Raw genomic sequence first — 24,937 nt, 5'->3', positions numbered from 1 at the left:
TGGATAAACCTCTCTTAAAAACATTCTCTCTTAAAAAATGTTCGAAACATGCATTTATCAGGAGAGAGATGAGCATGCAAAGACTCAACAGACAGTAGTTCCACATTAATAAGAGTGAAGTGAATGAAAACTAAGGAAAGCTGCTCCCATTGCTTTCTATCGAAGGGCACGAGCATACCATACTATTTGCAATAATAAACTGCAAACTGCACTTGCGCCCGGCCAATGTTATATACTTGGTAATTCGATCTTTATGTTTTTGATTTTATGCTATAGCAGGATGATAAAGTGCAAACACAAACTTAAAGTGTGCAGGAAAAATAATACTTAAGTAAGAATGTTTATATTTGATAACATACAACTTTATAACATCTTACAAAAGAAATATAATAAATATCCATAGGTGCAAACACTAAATCCGTGAAATAGATAATAAAATAACACTAATTTATGCAAATTCCTTTATCTTCTATTGTTTAATTACACTGCTATTTAGTGCTATTTAGTTAGTAGATCTACTGTTTCATGCTTTTAGAGTTTGCACTCTAATATAAAGAAAAGTATTTATATTTAGAATATATTATAACACTAAAAATCATTTTAAATAAGAATGTGTATATTTAATAACATACAACTTTGTAACATTTAAAAAAATAAATATAATAAATGACCATAATAAAAAGAAAAGTATTCAATACAATGATATAACTCTATAAATCCTTTTAGAACTTGTATTGGCTAAATTATCAATTTAAAAAATTGGTTTATTTAATGACAAAACCAAGCTGTTGTACAAATAATGAAATTTAAAAATATGAAAATTGATATGAAAATTGAAACGATTCTTAGTGGATTCATAGCAGCTCAATTTTTGCTGAGGGGACCAGGAGAAAAACCCTCGAAGCACAGAAGAGAACCAACACACAACCTTCAAGCTTCATTTATAAATTCCTTTTTAATGATCTTAACAATTTACACCTACTTGCTAGAACGTCATACTAAAATAGAACATTAGTGATTTAGTGGGATAGGAATTACATTACAAAACAAAAGAAGATCACTGAAGCTGAACTTTTTCTTTTGTCTTTTGATGAATTCCTTTCTCATTAAATTACAAATGTTCTATTCTCGTATGACTACCTTCTTGCAAGTAGGTGTATATGATATTTTCAGATTTAGAGTATGAATGGCATGCAAATTCCTTGGGCTATGGAGGCATGGTTTGGATGGGAATCATATTGTATTATATTCATAGCCATACTGTGTGAATAATGTTACAGTCATTCTAGAGTGCATGCCATAAATCCATGAAAAAAATACTAAGTACTATTAGTCAAAACAGGTTCTTGTATTATGGGGTACTTATTGACAGTTCAGGCTAAGTAGGTTCTTAAGTAGGTTCTTAATTTCTACAGAGTAGACATTGTTGATTATCAGAAAATAGTATAAAGTGTGGTTTGTTCTTCATTATATATATTTTTTCATGTATCCATGTTGCCAAAAGTCCAACAAAATTAATTGATCAATGATATATACAATGTATCTTTCCACCAAGAACTGCCAATATGGAAACCCTGCTGTAACAATAATATAACAATAATATAATTTAACCCCACATATAAGAACCTGTTGGAATTTGTTTGGCTACAAAGAGGTTCTTATATTTTGGGGTATTAAAAAATCAAATTTCTGCCAGAAGGTTCTTAATTCCCTAGGTTCTTACATGCGGGTTTTTACTGCACTTAGTTATCGACAAACTAAGAATTCACTAAGGCATGAAAAACACAAAGAAACACATAAAAGCTAGTTGTTTGCAATGCTCTGCTTCATCGATAGCATTATAGTTTGTAAAAAAATAGTGCAATTTAACAATAAATATTAAGTTTTGTTTCATGGAGTTATGGCCTGCACTCTACTCTAACCATGCATGGTCACTTGAGTTGCACAATTAGTTTATCAAACAATGACAAGTGAAATTCATATTTGTATTTCAATTCATATATATACTTTTAATATATGTTGTGATATAATCTGTGTTTTTTTAATGTTTAAGCAAGTGACCATGGTTATAGAATGACAGTAATGTTATTCTGATTGTTGGGTGCTGGTATGAAGGATGGCTGTTGCAATAGCGTGAAGGATGCCTCATTTATTGTTGTGTGTGTGATGCAGGGGTGTGTGGTTCCAGAATTTTCCCCATAGAGATGTGCATCAATTAGCAAAGATTGCCAAATGAAAAAGTCAACTGTAATGGTGTGAAAGTGACTGTGAGAGTGGGAAGAATAGTCAATGTGCTGATTGTTGGAGAACTTCTTCATACACTGTTGTCTCTGAAGGATGAATGAATAGAAGTTTTACTTTGGGGGATGGGACTGATGGTGTTAGTGTTGTTAGCTCAGACTCGGGGATGGAAGTATGTCCTTGCATTCTCCAACTGCTTCACATTGATGACCAACGAAATGACCAACAGATGACAAATGCACTACTGCCTTGCTGCACATTGGGCAGATGCAGGGGTGCACTGTCATAGGCTGGTACTCCATCTGGAATAGCCTGGAATGATTATTCTGACCCTAAAAAACTGTAAAAAAAATTGATCTATATTATTGTAAAAATTTCATTTTATTGTCAGCTGTATAATACTTACATCAAAATACCTGGAATATAAATATATGAAAGCAAAATTCTATTCTGTTTTTGACTACTGTACCTCAATTTCAAGATAACATGTATTGTTTACAACATGGCAGCGGACGTGTTGTACAGTAAAAACCCGCATAAAAGAACACTCATTTTTGGAGTTGAGGCTGATTTTGTTCTTATTTAACGGGTGTTTACTGAAAATCAGCATGAAGGTGTTATTAAGGTGTTCTTAAAATAAAGGTTTCTAAAATGTATAACAGTATTACTATATATAGCTAGACTACCAATACATGTAGATGATATCAATGTGTAAGTTCAAAAATGCTATTAAAAAATTCTTGACTGCAATAATAACTGTATCAAAACAGTAGAAAAATAAATATTGTCAGGTCAGGCTTGAAGTCTGCTACTGGTAACACTGTAACATAAACTCTCCCCCCATCAGTGTCTACATGAGTACTGTACTGATGAGGAGGCATTTAATAGTGATTTTTGTTTTTTAAGAACACGTTTTAATATTTCAGGTTCTTATTTACATGGTACTTAAAAACCCCAAATTCAGGATAAGTATTCTTAACCCACTTGGTTTTTACTGTATCAGAATTACAACCAAGAGCCGAAGGCAATTGAAAGTCAAAGGAAATCCTAACAAGATCTCTGATGAAAAAGGACGTGCCATCTTTAATTTCGATAAATTTAGAAGAGAAAGATGTGAATTAAGGAAGGAAGAAAGTAAAAAAAAAAAAAAAAAAAAAAAAAGAAGAAGAAATAATTATCGTTGATACAAGTCCGGGTAGAGTCCCAGCTCGAGTCCTGGCTCGAGTCCCGATTAATAATTTAGGTACACTCGACTCTTTCATAATATAAGAACGACGTGACACTTGGATATTTTGGATCTTAGTAGACTGCCGCACAACATCTCGACAAAAACTCCGTGTTCGGCAGTGCGAATTAAAAGAATACATCAGAGAGCTTTTGAAAACAAGAACGTAGTTATCTGTTTTTTCTTGGACTGGTTAGCTTATCTGCCGTATATATATATATTTTAAATCGACTGCCGGACACGGAGATCAAAAATATCTAATTGTCACGTCGTTCGTATGTTGTTGAGCGACGAAGAAACCTCGAATCTTCGACTTTGTAATTTCATCAGAGAGCTTTTGGAAACTAGAAGGAAGTTGTTAGGATTTCCTTTGACTGGATGGCTTATCTGCCTTGATTTTATTAAAAACGTTCGACTGCCGGGCATAGCGTATTTGTTGATATGCTGTCCTTCCCTGCTGACATCTAATGGTTTAACTGAATATTGAACGACTCAATTCTTTTCTGAAGAGATTTCAGCCGTCGTATTTTCATGATTGTTAAAACAGCTTTCAAACAGTATGAAATAAAGACTTCAATCTACTCACATCTGAAATGATCCAGAATCGATCTCTAATAAATGTAAAACTACGGAGAGAACACTTATTAATTATTTGCATCTCCGATCAGTACATCCAGTCTAGTCAGGCAAATAATTGGTAGGAAAATGACGTCACCGTAGGAATATTGTAGGATTCCTACGCCCATATAAGGAAGCAAAAGAGAGAGAGTAATTATTTTACGTGTTTCGTGGTACGTCCGATAATTGAATTTATTCTCATGTAAAACGATTGTATTGTTCCTGCCATCTGACATGGCTGCCGTCACGTGGTAGTGCAAAACCTCTATTTGAGGAAGAATTTTTTTCAGCCTGAAGAAGCGAAAACGGAAATCAGATCAAGTACTGAGATACAGGTCAAACAGGTTTTTGCTGACAGAATGTTTATTTCTTGGAAATACTGGAAGTCTTTAGAAGCTCTGCTCCTGAATGAAATTTCCGTAAGAATTCTCCTTAATCACATTATTAATCCTAAATCAACCGGCTTTGATTATCAATTGGAAATGCTAACGTTAACCTTCTAATACTTATTGGGAATTTTTCGCATTACACTATTTATTTATGACTTATTGGTTTTCGAATATTTTCCGTTTTGTCCCTTTAGGTGACAGGGTTTGGATCCTAACTATATAAACGAGCCTTTTATAATAAGAGGTTAGTTTATTTACATCTATTCTTGCCACAAGCCTTTAAAAGCCTTCCCATATAAGTCAAACACTTTCGATACGGGGTCACGACGCCCAACAACTGCCGTGATGTTTCCTTCTCTATTTTCCCAGAACTCGAGAAATCCTCTGATCAAATCCTTATTTCTCTCAAGTTGTTGCTTCAGCATCGCTTCTTCTGGTTTCCATCCAGGAGGATCTGACTCCAGTACTTCAACCACTCGTCCATATCTAATCCTCGCTTTGTAACGCAGACGACCCTTAACGGGATCTATCTCAGCATCTGCTGGCCATGATTCATCGTGTTTCTCGGAGGTTCTTGATTTCTTTTCATGGTGAGGGTTGAGAAGCTGGAGTAACGCATCTTGGTGGAGAGAACAAGGCTTGGCGTCCCCTGACATCACAAGTACCTTGGTTGGAGGCAGAATAGCTGAGTTGAGAGAGGAGAATTGCTCTTGAATAAAATCAGAACTCAAACTACCATCTTTGCTGACCGGGTCACCGCACACCACGAAGACCAGGGTTTTGTCTGTTGAGGGAATTAATGCAAACAGCAAATAAAGAATTAATAAAGAAAGAAAAAGAAAGAAGAAATAAAATGCATGCATGGGGTGGGTCGTAAGCCCATTAACGGTTGAATGAATGGATGAACGAATTAATGGGAACTAAATGGATAGGGGGAATAATGGATGGATGGATGGATGGATGGATGGATGGATGGATGGATGGATGGATGGATGGATGGATCAGAACTAATAGAACTAAAACTAACCAGTGATCGAGATGCTTTTGAAGATATCTTGATAAAGTTGTACCCAACTATCTATGTGTCGTATGTTCTTAAAGTCATTCATTTCAGAGACCAGGACCACATACTGAGGCATGTTCTTCTCGATGTGCTGTGGAAAATCACTTGGAAGTAAATAAGGAGAGCTCGATTTGCATGCAACGTTAAGCTTTTTGGAAACATCGGACAAAAAGTTTTCCACAGTGGACACAGTTTCCTTTTTTGAGTGGAAAGACAACACGTGGAATTCAGGGGATTTGGATGCAGCTTGGGCTGTAAAGAAAGAAAGAAAGAAAGAAATTAAAGAAAATTGAAGAGAGAAAGAACGAACGGAATGAACGGAAGGAAGGATGGATACTTTTGGTGATTTTACAAACCTTCGTTTGATGTTGTTTTAGGTGTGTCCTTCTCTTGATGTGCTACTTCGGTTGGCGGAGTACTTTTTCTCTCATCACCTTTTGGTAACGCCAAACTTGGCGGCTCAGTTTTGGAGCCAGGAACAAATTCTTGTCCCTGTTTCTGTGGATCCAGATAAAACTCTAGCGCCTCTTCGTGAATGGGATAGTGACTTTCATCCCAAGAGAACACAAAACTTTTCATTCCGTTCAAGTATTTCTCTTTAAACTGAGGACGGACTTTGTTGAGTACCTGGCGTGACAGAACTGACTTGTCACGCTCTCCTTGGTCTTTGTAGCCATCATCTCCACCAATCACAATCAGCACTCGATCACCTATATGGTTACAATAAGTGGAATTCAATAAAATATACCAGACCTTAGGCGAGTGAGTATTTTCAAAAGATTTAAATGTGACAAATGGGATATTCCATGGTGTGCATCCATTTGTGCATCCATTTGTCATTAACATATTAAGAGAGAATTCTCTTCGGATTCAAGCGGTGAGCGCCAAAAACTATTTTCTTGAAGAAAGGCTGTTGTACGAGGATAAAATCTTGTTATTCAGAAAGTTTAACTTGTTTGGGAGTGGAGATGACCGATGAAAGTGGAATCAAAGTGTTAACCCAAAGCAAAAATTTGAATCGAAAATGAGGTTTCGAGTGGTCACCCCTCCCCTACACGTGGTGTTTTGTCGTACGTAAGCGAGATTGTGATTTCTGATTCGTGATTCAGAAAACAGAAATGCGATTTCTGATTCGGGAAACGGAAATCCAAAATCCTGCATTCTCTCCTTCAAACTTGTATTTTCACCTATGCAATACACCTAGGCAGTGCCGAAAAGTAAGTTTTCTGATTTCTGAAACGGGAATATAAAATAACTCTTGTACAATTCCTGATTTCTGGTTCCAATAATCGGGTTGGCTGCAAAGCATCCAGATTTTTTTGCCCATTATTGCTCGTTATTGGAAAAAATTTTCTCTTAATACATACAATTATTCTCCAAAATAGCAACACTAAACCTAGAGCTTACCTGATAATCGTGCTAGTGTGCGATAAAGCTTGGAATATCCTGCGGCAGACGAATCGCTGTTGATGACGAGACCCGGTTCTTCAGCATGTACGACAAACACGGCGTAACCTCTATGTTTTCCCTCTTCTTCAAGCTTTCTGCACAACTTATGCATCTCAGGGAGCGGGAAGTACGTCTTCTCTATCTTGACTTCTTGAGACATCCTCGTTGTGACTTTCGTGACGAGAGCTTCGACTTTATCAAGGTCATACATCTTGTCACAGTTGTATAATCGAAATGTCAACTCTGGCATGATTGCTTGCATGGTGTTTGCTCGCTCGAGGAAGTCTTCCCTGGACAAATTCTCTTCTGCTGAACGGTTGCGATCCAGTTTGAACCCCAGATTGTCGAAGAACTCTTCAAGAATAGGTCTTCCATCTCCTTCAATCGACTGAACTACTGCAATTTCATGACCACTGTTGGTACTTTGAATGAAACTTTGGACGCTGTTGAGAAGGCTTTTTTTATCATTTCCTGTATTTCAGAATACGTTGATATTTACTTTGAATTCTTCCATTTCATGTTCATGTATCTGGGCAAAATAAACACTATCTATATCTTGCGGTACTTGGTTGTAGCTCGTTGACCTTCGAAACTGAAGGTAGATTTTTTTGCGGTAAGAATTCCGCAGGCCATAGGCCCTGCAGGCGCCATGAATAAATTAACATCTAGGAATCAGACGAGCTGGCATCATAACTTTTGAGTAGTTTTCTTTTTTCTTTTTTATTGATTTTGTCCCTTTTTATAAAGCTCATTATTTGTAAATTGTTTGTTGTAGCGAATCTTACAATCTTCTGTATACTCGTGGAAATATTCGTCAAACTGGAATTAAATACGCATGTTGGAGTATAATGTGTTTGGAAGCTCGACCATTTAAGTAGTTGGAGACTACATTTGCTAATAACCAATTTCGAAGAAATTCAAAGTAACTTCTCGGAATTTAGGCAGTTTAAGCCGCATGCGCTCTTCGTGTTTCGCACAATGTCATATGATCGTTTCTGTTTATTCATTGGCCATTCGTAATTCTAATTTTCTTGGAAAACGAGTCGATGTTACGTGAAACGTGACTTCTCTCGCCACCCTTAAATATAGCACGTTATTAATGGAATATAAAATGCGAAAGGGGAAAATACCTTTGTGCATCAGACGCTGTTTTCAGGGGTTTTAGTTTTCTTTCTGAAATTGTATAGAATTATTTTAGAATACCAATTAATGTGCGCCTTTAAAACTCTTTTTACACATAGCGTTGTTAAAGTTATTAGAGTAGTGGGCGCCATTGAACCCTGGTATAGCTGAACCACATCAGTGGGGGGGGGGGGGGGGGAGCAGAGGCAATTTGGGGGGGGGGGGGTGGATCATAAAATTTTTCAGGTGTTCAAGGGGGGATGTTAAATTATTTTTGTAATGGTAGGGGGGATGCTAATTTTTCTGTCAACAACAAATGACTATTAACTAACATTTAAAACTCAACAAGAAATTTAATGAACAGGATAATTGTACATCACTATTCAAATAACATTGTAATCTTGATCATCATCATCATCCTCAATATCACTATAGCCTGCGTCACATCCGGAATTTTCTTCGTAAATATCGTCTGCGAAACATCGCCAGAAAGCTTGTTCTGGACCCCCCGCAAATTGCGCGATTATATATAATAGATTCTGATTGGCTGTTAGCCATTGCTCATTCTAACGTGAACTCCCATTGGATAACATCATTAAATAGGATGTGATCCTCACCGGATGTTTAGTGTAAAATCGTAAGACGAGCGAGTGCGGTGTTTTCCTTGATAATCTTCAAGTAGAATGACCTTTCCCCTTCCCAAAATAACACCAAAAGTTTACTATTTGTGCCATCGATTCATCGCAAAAGATTATGAAGTTTTTCTTTTAAATGGAAAACAAAAATTCAACCCTATAGTGCAAACACTATATTTGAAGTACGACGAGCGAGTTCACACGTGTGCCGTCAATGCATTGACAAGCTCGAAAAAAGAAGGAATCTCATAAAATAAACCCTTGAAATTGAAAGCTTCTTCGACGTCGGTATCATTTCCGATAGCTACAGACAGTATTCCTAAATTACCTAGGGAAGAAACTTGGTCTTCCATTAAAGATTTTAATGGAGATATGACTACTAACACGCTACTTCCACGAGGTCCTCCATATACAGAACATCAGTTACGATCGGTAAAACACTGAAAAGCGAGAGACTTTCCTTAGCCCGTTGGCAAATTTACGAACACTCGTCCCTTTTCAAAGAATGCTTTGATGGAATCTTGTTGCTCTTGAAAAATATTTTCTATTTCGAACTGATTCTTTACTTCTAAAAACGCTCTAGTCCGAAGATCCTCATCAAAAGAAAAGATCATTTTGAAAACTAGGACGCTTTGCTCGTTCACATCCGGTTTGATAGTGTTATCCAATAAAAGTTCACGTTAGAATGAGCAATGGCTAACAGCCAATCAGAATCTATTATATATAATCGCGCAATTTGCGGGGGGTCCAGAACAAGCTTTCTGGCGATGTTTCGCAGACGGTATTTACGAAGAAAATTCCGGATGTGACGCAGGCTATATCACTATTGTCATCATCATTATCATTTAAAGGAAACACGTTATAGCTGTGTCTTTGCCCCCGAAATTATTCAAAAATTATTCAACATCCGTAAACTACGTTCCTCCCTTGTTAGAGTCCTGTACTGACTTTTTTCCTTTACATGCCCTACTTCCTATACGTAGAAAAGATAGTCTTTAAATAAAGGACTTTAAACTTTTATTGTAAAACTCCCATGAAGAAGTCTACAGAGTTAGATGAAACGCGTAGGAGATATAAAATAAAAAGTTTTACAACCTAGTATCCTAAGTGCTGCTCACTGGTTCCTTTCAAAAAAGTTTCAAAAATTTTCAAAAGAATAGTCGTCAGTGAGGAGGAAATGGAAACCGATATTTCTCATCCAGTTCAGTATGAATCGCGATCAGGAAGACAGTCTATAGCAAGCTCTCGTTACCAGTCATCACAATAGCTTGCATAGGAATGTGTAGGTATCAGGACAAAGAAGTGTTTGTATTTAGATATATAACAATAATAATAATTTATTAACTTATATTGGGCAAGAATCAACATTGCTGTTTTCTAATGCGCATTACAATCTAATAAGAAAAGATAACTAAAAAAATAGTAATTTACATGAATAAAAACGTTAAAATTATTAACTCCCCCCCTTCCCCAACCCAGCCAAACATATATATATAAATAAATAAATGAATAAAACAAAAATATTTAAACAAATAAAGAATAATCTAATTAAAATATGCCATCTTCAAGGCCGTAACCAGGGTGCACGTGCACCCCCTCCCCCCATAAAAGCTTAAGGTCCACTCATCCATCTCCTTTTCTTTTTTTGGTTCTGCTTCCTTTTGGTTACCTTTTCTTTCTTTTCTTTCTTTATTTCTTTATTTGGTTTTGCTTTCTTTTGGTTAACTTTTTTTTATGGTTCTGCTTTCTTTCGGTTCCTTTGTTGTTGCTTTTTTTTTGGTTCTGCTTTCTTAAAAGAAACGATCAATGGTCCGACTTTATTCGATGTGCACCCTCCCTGTAAAAGTTCTGGTTACGGCCCTGATCTTATAAAAATACAACTTTAGGGCCGTCTTAAATTTGACAAGAGAAGAGATGTTGCGAATGTCCAGTGGGAGCCCATTCCACAGTTTGGGAGAAGCCATTCAAAAAGATCTATCGCCAAGCGTCCTTAGAGACTTACATGTGGGAATGTTGAATGGGGGGGGGGGGGGGTACGATTTTTTTTGCTGCTAAAGGAGGGGGGGGCACAATTTTTTTTGACATTAAGGGGGGGGATCTTGAAATTTTGGAGTATTTTTGAAATTTCCTCTGCCCCCACCCCCCACCGCGGTATACATAATGAACGCAGCCTAATCACCAACTTCTAATAAGACGCTATACAAGAAAATAGTGCAGGATATTTATTTGGATAACTATAATGAAACGATTCAATTTACATTGACAGTGATGAAGTAAGTTTTGCCTTTCTATTTTTCTCTGATTTACAGCTAACAGAAAATTGTACCACGACCTGAAGCATTCAAGGTCTTCATTTCGATTTTCTATTTAGAATTCTAAACTTCAGATCATGATAACGTGCAGACACAAAAGATTTATATCGAGTGTCAAAAACTACTGTACAAGTGTTAAACCTATTTTTTCAACGCTTTCAAATGTTCTTTGGAGGTCTTTAGACGTAATCTTTCTTATCGGAATGTTTATCTTAGGTATCACTATTAAGAAATGAAGAGACAGTATTCGCAAATTTGTTTGCATAATAACTGCTGCTTGCTTCTTTTTCTACAGTGATTGAGGAGATTTCTCCTCGGTCATTCCCCAAGATTTCAAGATAAGCTTTCTTTTCATTTCTATGTTTCTCCAGTTGTTTCCTCACTATCCCTTCATCAGGTTTCCAGTCTGGGGGGATATGTTTTAACACTTCATTTATTCGACCATTTCTGATAACTGCTTTGTAACAATGCTGTTTGGACAGTACAGATGCAACTGCTCCATGACTTGCTGACTGCTGTGGTGTTGTTAAACTCTTTGCATCCTTAGATTTTAGAATCTTTCTCATCCAATCCTGATGTGTTATGTAGAGTCTTCTCTAACATGTCATGACAGTCAGTCTATCAGCGGGGACGATGTCTTGGGTCAGCTTTCTAACGTACTGTGTTGCTTCCTTTGAAGCCAATTCACCTTCTTTGTAAGACTTGTCACCAAACAACAGAATTATTACTCCTTGACCTGTGTTGGAAACGGTTTCAGTTACTACAGTTTTGATTGAAGGGAAGATGTTATACTCCACGACTAAGGTTGCTTCAAAAAACGACAAGGATAAAGAAAGGTCCAGAAGTAAGCGTATACAATGGTTATACAATGTCTTTGAGTGGCATGCCATGGAATATCATATTAGGTACTTGTATATATATTTTAGTATACACATGCAGGTCGTATACCAGATACGTTAACGTATATCGGGTATGCTCGTCGGAACTTTTCGAAAATTCCCCAAAAGGTACCAAACGTCTTTTTAAAATGTTGTGCTTGGACGATATTTAACCCCTAAGAGGTACCCTGAGGAGCATACCTGATACTTTTACCCCGAAGTCCCCCCCTCCCTCCCCCCGGGCCTTCTGGGCATGTGGGGAGGAAATGGGAATGGCGAAAGAAGGGTCGGAGGGTTCGAAAAATTGTTCAGTATTGGAATTACAGAACAGAAGTTCTTTCTGATGGAGTCTTTGTGTTTTTGGCGGGAACTCCAAGTTCGCGCCAAAACTCGGGCCCGCCCACCAATTCTAGGACTCTTGCTGTGCCACTAACATTTTTGTCAGTGATCACAAATACTAGCTGAATCAGAGAAATTGTTGTTAAAGACATATTCTTTTAATTCATACTTTCCTTAGCGACACAATTTTCGATGGTGTCTTTAATTTTGGCTACGTACTCTTGTATAAGCGTTTTCACTTCATCAGAGTTAGCAGAAAACATCACATAATCTGGATTGTTGCATTTGATTTCGTGCATCAAGGAGAGTGGCTCGAAAGATTGACACGGTGACGTCAGTTCATGAGCACCCAAGTGATGTATGAAATTCTTTACTTCGTCCATAGTTTCTTCTTCGGCGTGATAGGAATAAACAGTTATAGATTGCTTGTTTGTAGCAACTCCTACGACAAAACAAAACATTGCATCAAAACCAGACATTAGACTAATAGAGAAGTACACATTCGCAGTCTAGTCACATTGCTGCTGCAGATCAATTTTATGTCTCACAAATTTTGTTTCTACAATACCTTCAGCGATCTTGTAAAGCTTGGCTTCACTTGGATGAACAGCACATTGTAGTCCGCATCCATCCCCTTTGTCCCAGAATTCAATGGTAGCTTTTTTTACACTTCCATGTTTCATAAGCATGTCATTCAGGTTGCCTTCATCGGGTTTCCAACCCCTTGGTTCAGACGTCAATACATCAACTACACGACCATAGCTGATAGATGCCCTGTAGAAGCCCCTTGGTGCACATTTAGGTTGAGTGCCTGAGGGAACGCTTAGTATTGGGTCGTATTTGCCGGCGGTCCCATATTGCTGTGGTGCTGTCCGCTGTACATTTCCATAGGCACTTAGTAACTGAACCAATGCGTCTTTGTGGGCATACCATGGTATTGTGTTCCATGACATGACCATCGGCTTCTCTGACCCCGGGATGTCTTGGTTCAAGGTCGTTAATACATTGTGTACGACGTCAGAAATCAAACACCCTTCTCTGCAGTTTTTGTCTACAGTTATGATAAACACTAGTTTTGCACCTTTGAAAGAAGAGAAAGCAAACTCAATTGACTGAAAGGGAAAATAAGCTCATTCAGCTGATGTTGTCGGTAATCTTTTCCTGTGCGTTGATGTTTGTTTCTGATGAGGGGACCATAGACAAAGGAATCAGGCCTTCCCTATCCGCGCCGGCTGTTGGTAGGTTTGATGTTGATATCGATCTTGAATAATGTTATTGTATCACAAGCAGGGCTTAAATTAAAGGCCACACATAGGACAATGCCCGGTCAGAACTGGGACTTGTCCCGTCAGATTTTTGCCTTGATGGTCATTTTGACCACTAACGTTGAGCCAGAAATGAGGTACTGTATAACTAAGCTAAAACTAATTTGGCATGTGATCATGACCAGCAACTGATTGGCCGTGTTAGTTTAAGCCCTATCAATATTTCCCACCTACCAAAGCTGAAGCTCTTGACAATTTCTTTGTAAAGTTGAACTTGGTTGTCAAGGTTGAGAATAAGGTAAGGTAATGGGGCCAATCTCTATTTGAATGGACAAGCCTTCTTAATAAGGGATCATATACAACGAATATATTGGTTATTAGATGTATTAGTATCTTGAATAATATCATCCGTATCATAAGACCTACCAACGCTGAAGCTTTTTTTGACAATTTCTTCATAACGTTGAACTTGGTAGTCAAGGAGGAGCATATCTTAAATATACTCCAAGTCAGACACAAGCACAAGATATTCTGGTTTGTGCTTCATGATGTGGTCTTGGATGTTGATATGTTGATCGGCGCTCGCTTTTGGATTTGAAGGAATGGTTTTGACGCATGGAATGAAAGAATATGAACATCTGGTGCACCGCTGATTGCAGATTCTGTAGGATAGGAAAAAAACGTGGAAAAGATTTATAAAGGATTTTTTTCTCGTTTAAAAACCTTTAATTTAATTCAACGCGCGACCTCTGAGCCGATGTAAGTGTAGGCATTGCCAATTCAACACGCAGATCAAATTGAGTCAAGTCAATAATCAAGTGATAATCTTTCTTACCCCTAGTACCACTTACTTTGATTCTCTCTCTCAAGAGGATGTGTCATGCCTTCAGCACGTTTTTCTGGTTGTGAAGGTAGGGCACGATTTTCATTCCTCTCTGGTGGAAATTTCTTTCCAAGAACATTTTTTGTCTCCATGGGTAGTGGCACTTTGCTCTTTACCTCCGATAATTTACTCTTTTCAACTTTTTTTGTCTCTTCTTTCTCAGGGACCTTCGCAAGGAGTGGCTTTGGTGGTGGAAATTCGTTTTCAAAAATATTTTTTGTTTCCATGGGTTGTGGCTCTTGCTTCTTTAACTCCGATAGTTTTGCCTGTTCAACTTCTTTCGTCTCTTCTTTCTCAGGGACCTTTGTAGGAAGTGGCTTTGGGCGTGGCACGAATTTCTTCGGGTCAAGATAGAACTCGAGCGCCTCTTCGTGTATGGGATGGTGATCTTCCTCCCAAGAGAAAATAAAACTTCTCACTCCATTGACGTAATCTTCAGTGAACTGAGAGAACATCTTGCGCCAGGCCCAGCGTGACAGAACTGACTTGTCACGCTCTTCTTGGTCTTTGTAATTGTCATCTCCACCAATCACAATCAGCACTCGATCACCTAATGACAAACAAATAGTTAGTTACAGAATTCATCAGTGATGGGAAGAAAGCCAAGTAATTAAATCACTAATGTGTTGGTGTTTTCGAAGTAAGATAGAGTGCATACCATATATCCGTGAAAAACTTAAAGAAATTGCACAAATTAGTAGTTCAAGAAAGCGTAGACTACTTTACAAAACTTTGCACCAATTTGTACAATTTTGTTAGTTAATTTTTTCGGGGATATCTATGGTATGCGATCTAAGGTAATCGTGTCTATTACACCACAATAACGGCATAGACTCCTTTAACCACTACTAGCCCAAGTGAAGTCCTTTCAGGAAGAAGGAAGCGAAAACTAACGACGTGAGTCTCAGATCAGGTTCATATGCGATGCAAAGTTATCCTATCAGTCTTCACCCAGAAGTAGTCCTATAGAAAGGAAGGCCGAAGTGAAGATTCAATTTTTTTTAAACTATTGCATTTGCATCCGATAACTATATTTTGAATTGTGTGTATTTGACACTAGATGATACCTGTAACTTTTTGCAGAATATGGTACAGCTTAGAATAACCTTCATTACCATCGCCTGTATTAATCCACAGCCGAGATTCATGAGCATGGACGACAAACACAGCGTACTCATCAAAATGGCTGCCTTCTTTCTCGAGTTCCACACACAACTCGTCCATGCGGGGCAGAGGAAAGTAAGTCTTTTCGATCTTGGTTTCACGAGAAAGCTTCGCAGCAACTCGCTGGATAAGTGCTTCGACTTTATCAAGACTAAATGTACGGTCACAATTGAATAAACGAAAATTTAAAACCATCTTGAATGTTTTCCAGTGTTAGGTCTCTTTACATTCGTGGAATCTTTCTGGGTTCTTGGAAACTGTCAGGTTCTTAAAAAATGAGTCGATGTTGCATGAAGCGTGACTTACCTCGTCATCCGTATAGCACATTAATAATAATACTGACTTTCTATGTGCCTTTTTGTCTACGAACAGGAAATAATGAATGAGGTTCAGACGCTGTTTTGAAGGATTTGTCAATTCTGAACTTGTTTAGAAATGATTTCTGATCTCGTACACTTTTCTTCTTTCTTGTGCACTGATGAATATGACTGACTGAGAACTAATGAACGTTCATTCAAACGAAGCCGGCCGCATTCATAATGTATGTCGGAGGGAGGGAGGCATGCAGCATAAGCGATAATTTTCAATACTATCTAAAATTTTGATCCCTCCTCCCCCCCCCCCGAACATTTTGTAAAATGTAAAAGCAAAGAGTAAGATCATTGGGCTCAAAAATATTTTCTAGATCCCACTTGCTAATTAAATTACACCTGCCACCGGCCACACCTCTGGGCATGAATGCAGCTTAAGGGATTCCGACATATCTGAGCAATATATAGATCCGCCACAGACATGTTCGTTAAAACCATTAGAATAAAGCAAAAAAATGAGATCCAAAGCTTCTCTTTTTTTTGCAACTGAACAATCATGAGTTTGGATTAACAAAACATCTACTATGAAGAAACTTATAAAAGTCTATACTAAACTGCTTTTCATTTTGAATCAACGCAAGTCTTTTTTTCATATAATGACGCTCTTTTAAAAAAGGTCACCTTTACCCAATGTCTAGATTCAGGATTTTAGAGAAGACTGGACTGAGTGCAAATTTTCACTGATATAATAGCGCTATGAATACCACTATCCATCAAAAATAGAATAATGGACATATAGGGTAAAAAGTACCACCATCAAAACTTTACGATGCACGAAAATTTAATTATTTCACTGATCAAGATGTTGGATAAAACATTTGACAGACTTTACGATTCTAAACTTCTTTGGTACATTTGCTATCTTCAGGAATCATTATTATTTTCTTTATGCATGTTCCAAGTATTTTCTATTTGGAATATTATACTTTCATACGAGGTTACATCCCAGAGGTAATTACTAGACGAAAATGTTGACTGTTCTTGGTCAGCCAAGTTGTTCAGTCACTTCATGCAAAGTGTTCTGTATCGGACTTCTTTTCGTCTTTTTTCTTCTTAGAAAACGAAGAAGTTAAATATCCCAAATAACAGCTGAAAGTATCTTTTAATTCTTTAATTTTTGATTCTGTTGCTACAGTGATGGACGAGATGTCGCCTGCTTTGTTAACCCATATCTCAAGAAGGGCTTTTTTTTCTTTCTTATTTTCAAAAAGTACTTTGTTCAAGATTGCTTCATCAGGTTTCCAGTCTGGAGGATCGCATTCCAACACTTGAGTCACCTTAGAATAACTTATTATTGCTTTGTACCTCAAATATCCCTTGTCGGATGCGTACTGCGCTGCACTTTTAGAGTTCAGAGTCTTTTTCGTCCAATTTTGATGCACTATGTAGGGTTTGTCTTGACATGTCATGACAGTCAGTCTATCAGCGGGGACGATGTCTTGGGTCAGGTTTGTAACGTGCTGTGTTGCTTCCTTTGAAGTCAATTCTTCCCCCTTTATGTAAGACTTGTCACCAAACAACATGATGATTACTCCTTTACCTGTGTTGGAAACGGTTTCAGTTAAAACATAATTGAAGGGAAGATGTTATACTCCACGACTAAGGTTTCTTCAAAGAAAGACAAGGATAAAGAAAGGATCAGCAATTGGCGTATGAAGTCGTTATACAATGGCCGCTTTGAGTGTTATAACATGGAATATCCCACGAGGCGCTTGTATATTCTAGAGTATACACAGGAGTCTTCAGCGCACATGGTGACGAAAAGGGAGGTGGCGCGCGAAAGAAGGGTCAAAGGGTTCGAAAAAAATTCAGTATTTGGATAATAGAAAAGAAGTCGATCTGATGGAGTCTGTGTTTTTGGCGGGAACTCCAAGTTCGCGCAAACGAACTTTGGACTGTGCCTCTAACAATCAATAATATTTTGTAGCATTTTGTACAAATACTAATGCTGATTTAAGAAAATTGTTTTCGAAAGCTGCATAATTTTTTAATAGTTGATACTCATTTCTTACCAACGAAACTTTCGATGGCTCCTCTAATCTTGGCCCCGTGTTCTCGTATAAATTTCTTCACTTCAAGTTCGTCTTTTAAGATATCAATGTCAGCAGAAAACATCACATAATCTGGTTTGGCGCACGTGATTTCTGATATCAGCGAGATTGGCTCGATAGGATCCCATGGCACATGGCACAGCACATGAGCACCCACGTGATGTATGAATTTACTCAGTGTCTCGTTAGTTTCTTCTTCGACGTGATAGGAATAAACAAGAATGGAATGCATCTTGTTTGTAGCAACTCCTACGAAAAAACAATTAACAACATTGTATCAAATTACAGCAGCTATTACACTAATAGAGAAGTACGCATTCGCGGAGACTATAGTCACATTCTTGATCCAGATCAATTTTATGGGAAGAATATCGTGTCTATAATACCTTCAGCGATCTTTGAAAGCTTTGCTTCGTTTCGATGAACAGAACACTGGAGTTGTCCATACCCTTTATCCAAAATTTCAATGATAGCCTTCTTTTCATATCCATGGTTTTCAAGCATTTCATTCAAGCAGCGGGGTTCCCAGCCGGGTGGATCACACTCCAAAACCTCAACTACACTACCATTGCTGATAGATGCCCTGTAAAAATGTCTTTTCATTGGAACACATTGAGGTTGGGTGTAGAGAACGCTTGGCGTTGGGTCTTTTCTGGTGGCTTCATATTGTTGTGGTGCTGGCCGTACATTTCTATATGGACACAGTAACCGAACCAATGCGTCTTTGTGTGCAGGCCATGGTGTTTTGTTCCATGACATGACCATCAGCTGCTCTGACCCCGGGATGTCCTTGTTCAAGGTTGTGAATACATTGCGTACGACGTCAGAAATCAAATACCCTTCTCTGAAGTTTTTGTCTTCAGGTATGACGAAGATTAGTTTTGTACCTTTGAAAGAACAGAATACAAACTAGGCACTCGATTGAAGGATTGGTTCAGCTCTAGGGTATGATTTTGCTGTGTGTTAGTGTTTGCGTAAGGTAATGGGGCCAATCTATATTTGAAGGGACAAGCCTTCTTAATAAGGGACCATGATATACAACGAATATATTGGTTATTAGATGTATTAGTATCTTTAATAATATCATCCGTACCATAAAACCTACCAACGCTGAAGCTTTTCTTTACAATTTCTTTGTAACGTTGAACTTGGTATTCAAGGAGGAGCATATCTTGAATATACTCCAAGTCAGACACAAGCACAAGGTATTCTGGTTTGTGCTTCATGATGTGGTCTTGGATGTTGATATGTTGATCTGCACTCGATATTATTTTTGATGGAATGGCGAGCTCCTCGTTGTAAACACGTTCAAAGACGTTTTCCACCTGATCAACAGATGGTTTTGACGCATGGAATGAAAGTATATGAACATCTGGTGTACCGCTGATTGCAGATTCTGTAGGATAGGAAAAAAACGTGGAAAACATTCACGGACTTTTTTCTCATTTAAAAACCTTCAATTCAATTCAACAACCATTGAGCCGATCTAAGTGTGGGCACGGCCGATTCGACACACAGATCAAATTGAGTCAAGTCAATAATCAAGTGATAATGAATCTTTCTTACCCCTAGTACCACTTACTTTGATTCTCTCTCTCAAGAGGATGTGTCATGCCTTCAGCACGTGTTTCTGGTTGTGAAGGTAGGGCACGATTTTCATTCCTCTCTGGTGGAAATTCGTTTTCAAGAATACTTTTAGACTCCATGGGTAGTGGCACTTGCCTCTTTACCTCCGATAATTTACTCTTTTCAACTTTTTTTGTCTCTTCTTTCTCAGGGACCTTCGCAAGGAGTGGCTTTGGTGGTGGAAATTCGTTTTCAAAAATATTTTTTGTTTCCATGGGTTGTGGCTCTTGCTTCTTTAACTCCGATAGTTTTGCCTGTTCAACTTCTTTTGTCTCTTCTTTCTCAGGGACCTTTGCAGGGACTGGCTTTGGGCGTGGCACGAATTTCTTCGGGTCAAGATAGAACTCGAGCGCCTCTTCGTGTATGGGATGGTGATCTTCCTCCCATGAGAAAATAAAACTCTTCACTCCATTGACGTAATCTTCAGTGAACTGAGAGAACATCTTGCGCCAGGCCCAGCGTGACAGAACTGACTTGTCACGCTCTTCTTGGTCTTTGTAATTGTCATCTCCACCAATCACAATCAGCACTCGATCACCTAATGACAAACAAATAGTTAGTTACAGAATTCATCAGTGATGGGAAGAAAGCCAAGTAATTAAATCACTAATGTGTTGGTGTTTTCGAAGTAAGATAGAGTGCATACCACATATCCGTGAAAAACTTAAAGAAATTGCACAAATTAGTAGTTCAAGAAAGCGTAGACTACTTTACAAAACTTTGCACCAATTTGTACAATTTTGTTAGTTAATTTTTTCGGGGATATCTATGGTATGCGATCTAAGGTAATCGTGTCTATTACACCACAATAACGGCATAGACTCCTTTAACCACTACTAGCCCAAGTGAAGTCCTTTCAGGAAGAAGGAAGCGAAAACTAACGACGTGAGTCTCAGATCAGGTTCATATGCGATGCAAAGTTATCCTATCAGTCTTCACCCAGAAGTAGTCCTATAGAAAGGAAGGCCGAAGTGAAGATTCAATTTTTTTTAAACTATTGCATTTGCATCCGATAACTATATTTTGAATTGTGTGTATTTGACACTAGATGATACCTGTAACTTTTTGCAGAATATGGTACAGCTTAGAATAACCTTCATTACCATCGCCTGTATTAATCCACAGCCGAGATTCATGAGCATGGACGACAAACACAGCGTACTCATCAAAATGGCTGCCTTCTTTCTCGAGTTCCACACACAACTCGTCCATGCGGGGCAGAGGAAAGTAAGTCTTTTCGATCTTGGTTTCACGAGAAAGCTTCGCAGCAACTCGCTGGATAAGTGCTTCGACTTTATCAAGACTAAATGTACGGTCACAATTGAATAAACGAAAATTTAAAACCATCTTGAATGTTTTCCAGTGTTAGGTCTCTTTACATTCGTGGAATCTTTCTGGGTTCTTGGAAACTGTCAGGTTCTTAAAAAATGAGTCGATGTTGCATGAAGCGTGACTTACCTCGTCATCCGTATAGCACATTAATAATAATACTGACTTTCTATGTTCATTTTTGTCTACGAACAGGAAATAATGAATGAGGTTCAGACGCTGTTTTAGCAGCAGTAAGGGGGACTCGCGGAATTCGAATCGCCAAGCATCGAATTTCGCGGGTATTGCCCGCGTTTCAGGCCCCTCCAAATGTATGCGTCCGCATCGGGTATTACCCGCGCGATGATTCCCTTACTGCTGCTGTGCGAAATCTATGTATTAAGTTAAAATATTTGTTTTATATACGATGCATGAATGTAAAGAGTTTGCTTATGATTTCTGTGTAAAGTGCTTGAAACCCAAGTTTGTACCTACTAAGCCAAATAAGTATATTTGTTGTGGTAAGAAAATGCAAATAGAAGACGACACGTCAGCACAGTGTTACGAGTGTGGTAAGAATATTCGTAATGCCGTACCAAATGCTACCAAAGAGCAATATTACGCCAATGGAGGTCGTAAGAAAACACCTTATAAGAGAATAAAATACTTTAGGGGCTGGATGAGTCATATCCAAGGTTATCGACCGGTATATTTAGACAACGAAGTAAAGAAGAAAATCATAGACCACTTAGAAGAGCCAACCCCGCAAAGTCTACGGAAGACATTGAAAAAATTAAAGCTAGGGAAATATTACAAAGCTATTCCCTACCTTTTGTCTGAAATTACCGGTAAGTCTATTTCCGAGGTTTCTGATATGACAAGAGCCGAGTGGATGTTTTGTCGGCTGAATAAGGATATTCCTTATTACCCTGACGTAATTTACGAAATATTTTACAAAATAGACCCCAACCACCCCCTATTAGAATGGATTCCGAGAAAATAAAAATGCAAAACTGGCGTTTATTTTGCCAGAAACCCCACTGGGGAATGCATCGCGCAGAACACCAAGCTATCCCCAGTGGGATTTTTTGCATTTTGGGCTTACGGGGCTTATTTCATCCCGCGCCAGAGGCCCTCTAGTACATACACATATATCTTTCTTACGACCCACCAGAGGGTGAACTCCGGACAGCGTCCCGAGACACCCCCTGACTTTTCCAACTTTTCCTCGCGAAAGCCCCCATCGCGGGGTTGAATCGCACTTTCTATCTCTTCCACCCCTCCCCCCGCGGTTGCTGTGAGTGGGGGAGGCTTTTTTTTCACTCACAGCAACCGGTCCAAATGCGTCTACAGCGAGGCTTGAACTCGGGACTTTAGGCCTCCCCAGCTCCAAAGTCCACGATCACAAGCGAACGCCAGACACATCTGGACGCTTATGTATGTGAAAATTATTATATTTATGTCTTACACTCTAATTTGCATATGAACCAGACAGCCGGCGTTCAATATGTAAATAGAATCCTGTTTTGCTTTTTTCAAAGCAGATGTTTACTGAGCAAGCTTTCTTTGAAGCTCTTCTTTTGCCTCCTGGTAGATCTTTTTGCGAGATTCCTCGGAAAGATCTTTTACGACTGTTTTTTTATTCCTTATGTCCGACTTTAATTTCTCGTACTTTTCCTCTTCGGCCAGAATAAGCGAGAATTCTACGTCGTCTATCTTTCTGTCACGCAAAGCCTTTGAGACAAGATCGGTAATTGTATTTACTTTAGCCCTTGATAGAGCTATTGTCGTGTCATGCTCGGATATTTTGCTTGACAACTGTTTCATAATGCCCGTAGCAACGGCTGAAATAATATCACAGGCTGCCCCAACGCCGGCCAAAGGAACTCCAACGATTATTCCCGGCCCAGTAAGCGAAGTAGCAACGCCGGAGCCCGTTAACACAACGGATATGGATCCTGAAGTTATCGAAATCTTATGTAGCGTACTCCGGGCTCTGACGTACTTTTTTCGGACTTTTTCGTAGTGTTGTGTTTGCCCTTCCAAGTAAGCCAGGATTAAATTTGCTTTGTTGAGCCTAAAGTTCTCCGCGTTTAATTCGTTAGGTTCCGTTATTGGTGCCGTAGTGTGATAATTGGGAACATCTGGGTACAACTGAGGTGCTGATGGTATAACATCCATTATATATAGTATGTACGACGCTTTTGGGAATGATATTGAGGAGCAGCCACATCACGATAATCGAGATTACTGGAATTGGAGAGCATTTAGGAAGATGTTTCCGCATGCAGACCCTAGTAAGTTCGAAAGAAGACCCGATGGGATTTACTATAACGGCTCTAGGATGTACAGCAATGAGGATTTGAAACCTACGCTGGTTAATCAGATAGACAATCAACTGAAGAATTCTGGTTATGTTGAACATAAGCCTAAGCCAACGCCAACATATGTTGAACACAAGCCCGTGCAAGGTTGGTCAAAGGAATTATTGCTTGGTACCAGTACTTATCCGATACCCGCAGTTACGTTTAATGAACATCCAAGCTTGGACCTAACGTTGAACATGCGGATCTCTAACAACCATTCCTTTCCGTTAAAGGTGCGAGATATCTTCAAAAACGTGCCCATTGTTCATACCACCGCTAAGGAATCTCATGAATGGTTAAGCGGTCCTAACATGCGTTATTGGCCGCAGCAACTAAACTTTGCGGTTTGGTGTGCCACCAGCGGCTGCGGTGTAAGTGCAAACTTGATGAAGAATTCAATATTCATGTTTCATTTTCACTTTACAGTGAGGAGAATACTGCATGAGATGGGTGTTACTGCGTTGCCGGGAGATGCTGCGTTTTATCCAAGGGATAATAAATACAACGTTCCAGCCTATAACAGGCTTTGTAAGGAGTTCGGTGTTGTAGGAAGAGACTTTAGGTGTACTGCCGGTGCTAACAATGGCTTGGGACATATTTGGGCTTATTGGGGGACTGGTGGACATGTGCTAAGTGGTAAGGAGGTTCATGCGTTGAATTTACAATGGACCATGGCTTCCCACCCAGAAACGCATTATTATTTGAAGAATGAGTGGTGGTGGTTGGCCGGCCCAGGTTCTACTACCAAGCAAGTTAGAGATGGGCCTTTGTTTAAAGATGAGGGTGGTAAGTATCGCGGAGCTAATCCACTGATTATTAAGATTACCAACGACGAGCAAGCGAAGCAATACTTTAATTTCGTACCCAAAGTAGGTAAAGGGTTAACCAAAGCCGGCCTTGCCCGTTTGAACCGCAGCATAGAAGCTTACGTGTATTCGACCCTGGGAGCGCAGGTAAACACCCGATCGACCATAACTGGGAATACGGGTGCCGCAGAAGAGACGCGAGCCGAAGCCTTAATCTTATTCGAAAGTTCGATCTTGGAGGGTGATATTAGCAAGGGCGTACAGCGTTACCAACTAGCTATACAAAATTCTAAGGCGAGGTTGGACTATGCAGTAGCCCCGGGTTGTTGGTTAATGCCAAGTAATTTATCTATAAATACTGGCTCTGTAGTAGGATACAACAACAAACTTCAACGAGCAACCGAAGACATGAAGTTTGGGGTGAATGACGTGAACTCTGACATGACCAAGGGCATTCCACACTTCGTAGAGAAGCCAAAAAAGGAACACGCAGAAAAACCCGAACCAAAGAAGAAGCCCCAAAAGAAGGTCCTGCCTACGATACCTGAGGAATATGACCATAACTTACTAAAAGCCGGCTTGGCTACCGCAAGCATTGGTCTGAGCTATTATATATGGCGATGAATAACCCCTACGTAGCTGGAGTAGATTGTGTTTATACGACTTACACAGGCGAGAAAAAATACACCCAGGCATCTTGGGTTGATGTCACGGGGATGTCTGTAGACTTGAATTACTCAGGGAAGAAGTTAATCCTTTGTAGTATTTGCATTGGCACGAGCAGTCACGCCAACGTGGGCTTCAGGTTCCTGGATGACAATGGCAT

The 24,937-nt window shown here is 39.0% G+C and overlaps 4 protein-coding genes and 3 long non-coding RNA genes across 13 annotated transcripts; 3 read left to right on the top strand and 4 right to left on the bottom strand.

Moving 5' to 3' along the window:
• Positions 1-936: 936 nt before the first annotated feature.
• Positions 937-7,247, bottom strand: LOC116304715 (uncharacterized). 2 transcript variants are annotated; one of them, XR_016118986.1, is made up of 5 exons: positions 6,944-7,247; positions 5,893-6,246; positions 5,501-5,788; positions 4,053-5,257; positions 937-2,581 (listed from the first exon to the last, which is right to left on the bottom strand). XR_016118986.1 is itself a non-coding variant. In XM_031714488.2 (4 exons), the coding sequence occupies exons 1-4, from the start codon at positions 7,245-7,247 to the stop codon at positions 4,734-4,736; spliced, it is 1,470 nt and encodes a 489-aa protein (XP_031570348.2). In that variant the 3' UTR covers positions 2,604-4,733. The 2 variants fall into 2 exon arrangements, 1 of the variants encoding a protein (XP_031570348.2); XM_031714488.2 differs by lacking the exon at positions 937-2,581 and having other exon boundaries at positions 2,604-5,257.
• Positions 4,410-7,064, top strand: LOC148913269 (uncharacterized). Its single transcript, XR_016118997.1, has 3 exons — positions 4,410-4,503; positions 4,668-6,753; positions 6,922-7,064. It is a non-coding gene; the product is annotated as an uncharacterized LOC148913269 (long non-coding RNA).
• A 3,704-nt stretch (positions 7,248-10,951) lies between the features above and the next one.
• Positions 10,952-14,088, bottom strand: LOC148913268 (uncharacterized). 3 transcript variants are annotated; one of them, XM_089024096.1, is made up of 4 exons: positions 13,963-14,088; positions 12,840-13,352; positions 12,441-12,713; positions 10,952-11,790 (listed from the first exon to the last, which is right to left on the bottom strand). In XM_089024096.1, exons 1-4 carry the CDS (start codon positions 14,024-14,026, stop codon positions 11,651-11,653), a joined length of 990 nt encoding a protein of 329 aa, XP_088880222.1. In that variant the 5' UTR covers positions 14,027-14,088; the 3' UTR covers positions 10,952-11,650. The 3 variants fall into 3 exon arrangements, with proteins under 3 accessions (XP_088880222.1, XP_088880508.1, XP_088880869.1); XM_089024382.1 differs by having other exon boundaries at positions 12,491-12,713; XM_089024743.1 differs by lacking the exon at positions 13,963-14,088 and adding an exon at positions 13,771-13,945.
• On the bottom strand, positions 14,071-15,778 carry LOC148913266 (uncharacterized). 2 transcript variants are annotated; one of them, XM_089040333.1, is made up of 3 exons: positions 15,487-15,778; positions 14,388-14,969; positions 14,071-14,198 (listed from the first exon to the last, which is right to left on the bottom strand). In XM_089040333.1, exons 1-3 carry the CDS (start codon positions 15,776-15,778, stop codon positions 14,080-14,082), a joined length of 993 nt encoding a protein of 330 aa, XP_088896459.1. In that variant the 3' UTR covers positions 14,071-14,079. The 2 variants fall into 2 exon arrangements, with proteins under 2 accessions (XP_088896459.1, XP_088896807.1); XM_089040681.1 differs by having other exon boundaries at positions 15,535-15,778.
• LOC148913267 (uncharacterized) lies at positions 15,097-15,777 on the top strand. Its single transcript, XR_016118916.1, has 2 exons — positions 15,097-15,316; positions 15,557-15,777. It is a non-coding gene; the product is annotated as an uncharacterized LOC148913267 (long non-coding RNA).
• A 939-nt stretch (positions 15,779-16,717) lies between the features above and the next one.
• LOC116304711 (uncharacterized) lies at positions 16,718-21,872 on the bottom strand. 3 transcript variants are annotated; one of them, XM_089039331.1, is made up of 6 exons: positions 21,769-21,872; positions 19,588-20,169; positions 19,111-19,401; positions 18,392-18,892; positions 17,967-18,254; positions 16,718-17,494 (listed from the first exon to the last, which is right to left on the bottom strand). In XM_089039331.1, exons 2-6 carry the CDS (start codon positions 20,072-20,074, stop codon positions 16,962-16,964), a joined length of 2,100 nt encoding a protein of 699 aa, XP_088895457.1. In that variant the 5' UTR covers positions 20,075-20,169; positions 21,769-21,872; the 3' UTR covers positions 16,718-16,961. The 3 variants fall into 3 exon arrangements, with proteins under 3 accessions (XP_088895457.1, XP_088894770.1, XP_088895124.1); XM_089038644.1 differs by lacking the exon at positions 21,769-21,872 and adding an exon at positions 20,687-20,978; XM_089038998.1 differs by lacking the exon at positions 21,769-21,872 and adding an exon at positions 20,735-20,978.
• LOC148913265 (uncharacterized) lies at positions 20,222-20,977 on the top strand. The gene is made up of 2 exons (XR_016121696.1): positions 20,222-20,516; positions 20,757-20,977. It is a non-coding gene; the product is annotated as an uncharacterized LOC148913265 (long non-coding RNA).
• Positions 21,873-24,937: the final 3,065 nt, after the last annotated feature.

The sequence above is a fragment of the Actinia tenebrosa genome, unplaced genomic scaffold (assembly GCF_029948245.1).
Source record: "Actinia tenebrosa isolate PJP-AT-01 unplaced genomic scaffold, QUT_ActTen_1.0 PGA_scaffold0__85_contigs__length_37466705, whole genome shotgun sequence".
NCBI lineage: Eukaryota > Metazoa > Cnidaria > Anthozoa > Actiniaria > Actiniidae > Actinia > Actinia tenebrosa.
Note: the sequence above shows the minus strand (reverse complement) of the source record. Positions and strands in the feature narration are given on the sequence as shown.

What these genes read in the sequence shown, in the direction of transcription:
- LOC116304715 (XM_031714488.2), bottom strand. Translation starts at nt 7,247, where the DNA reads ATGCAAGCAATCATGCCAGAGTTGACATTTCGATTATACAACTGTGAC. An exon ending in CACACTAGCACGATTATCAG is followed by an intron (nt 6,247 to 6,943) that starts GTAAGCTCTAGG and finishes GTAACCATATAG; the next exon opens with GTGATCGAGTGCTGATTGTG. An exon ending in TAAAACAACATCAAACGAAG is followed by an intron (nt 5,789 to 5,892) that starts GTTTGTAAAATC and finishes CTTTCTTTACAG; the next exon opens with CCCAAGCTGCATCCAAATCC.
- LOC148913268 (XM_089024096.1), bottom strand. Translation starts at nt 14,026, where the DNA reads ATGCTCCTCCTTGACTACCAAGTTCAACGTTATGAAGAAATTGTCAAA. An exon ending in CAAAAAAAGCTTCAGCGTTG is followed by an intron (nt 13,353 to 13,962) that starts GTAGGTCTTATG and finishes CTTCTTTCAAAG; the next exon opens with GTGCAAAACTAGTGTTTATC. An exon ending in AAATTGTGTCGCTAAGGAAA is followed by an intron (nt 11,791 to 12,440) that starts GTATGAATTAAA and finishes TTTCCAACACAG; the next exon opens with GTCAAGGAGTAATAATTCTG.
- LOC148913266 (XM_089040333.1), bottom strand. Translation starts at nt 15,778, where the DNA reads ATGGTTTTAAATTTTCGTTTATTCAATTGTGACCGTACATTTAGTCTT. An exon ending in TATTCTGCAAAAAGTTACAG is followed by an intron (nt 14,970 to 15,486) that starts GTATCATCTAGT and finishes GTTTGTCATTAG; the next exon opens with GTGATCGAGTGCTGATTGTG. An exon ending in TCTTGAGAGAGAGAATCAAA is followed by an intron (nt 14,199 to 14,387) that starts GTAAGTGGTACT and finishes CCTATCCTACAG; the next exon opens with AATCTGCAATCAGCGGTGCA.
- LOC116304711 (XM_089038644.1), bottom strand. Translation starts at nt 20,978, where the DNA reads ATGGTTTTAAATTTTCGTTTATTCAATTGTGACCGTACATTTAGTCTT. An exon ending in TATTCTGCAAAAAGTTACAG is followed by an intron (nt 20,170 to 20,686) that starts GTATCATCTAGT and finishes GTTTGTCATTAG; the next exon opens with GTGATCGAGTGCTGATTGTG. An exon ending in GCTTTCAAAGATCGCTGAAG is followed by an intron (nt 18,255 to 18,391) that starts GTATTATAGACA and finishes GTTTTTTCGTAG; the next exon opens with GAGTTGCTACAAACAAGATG.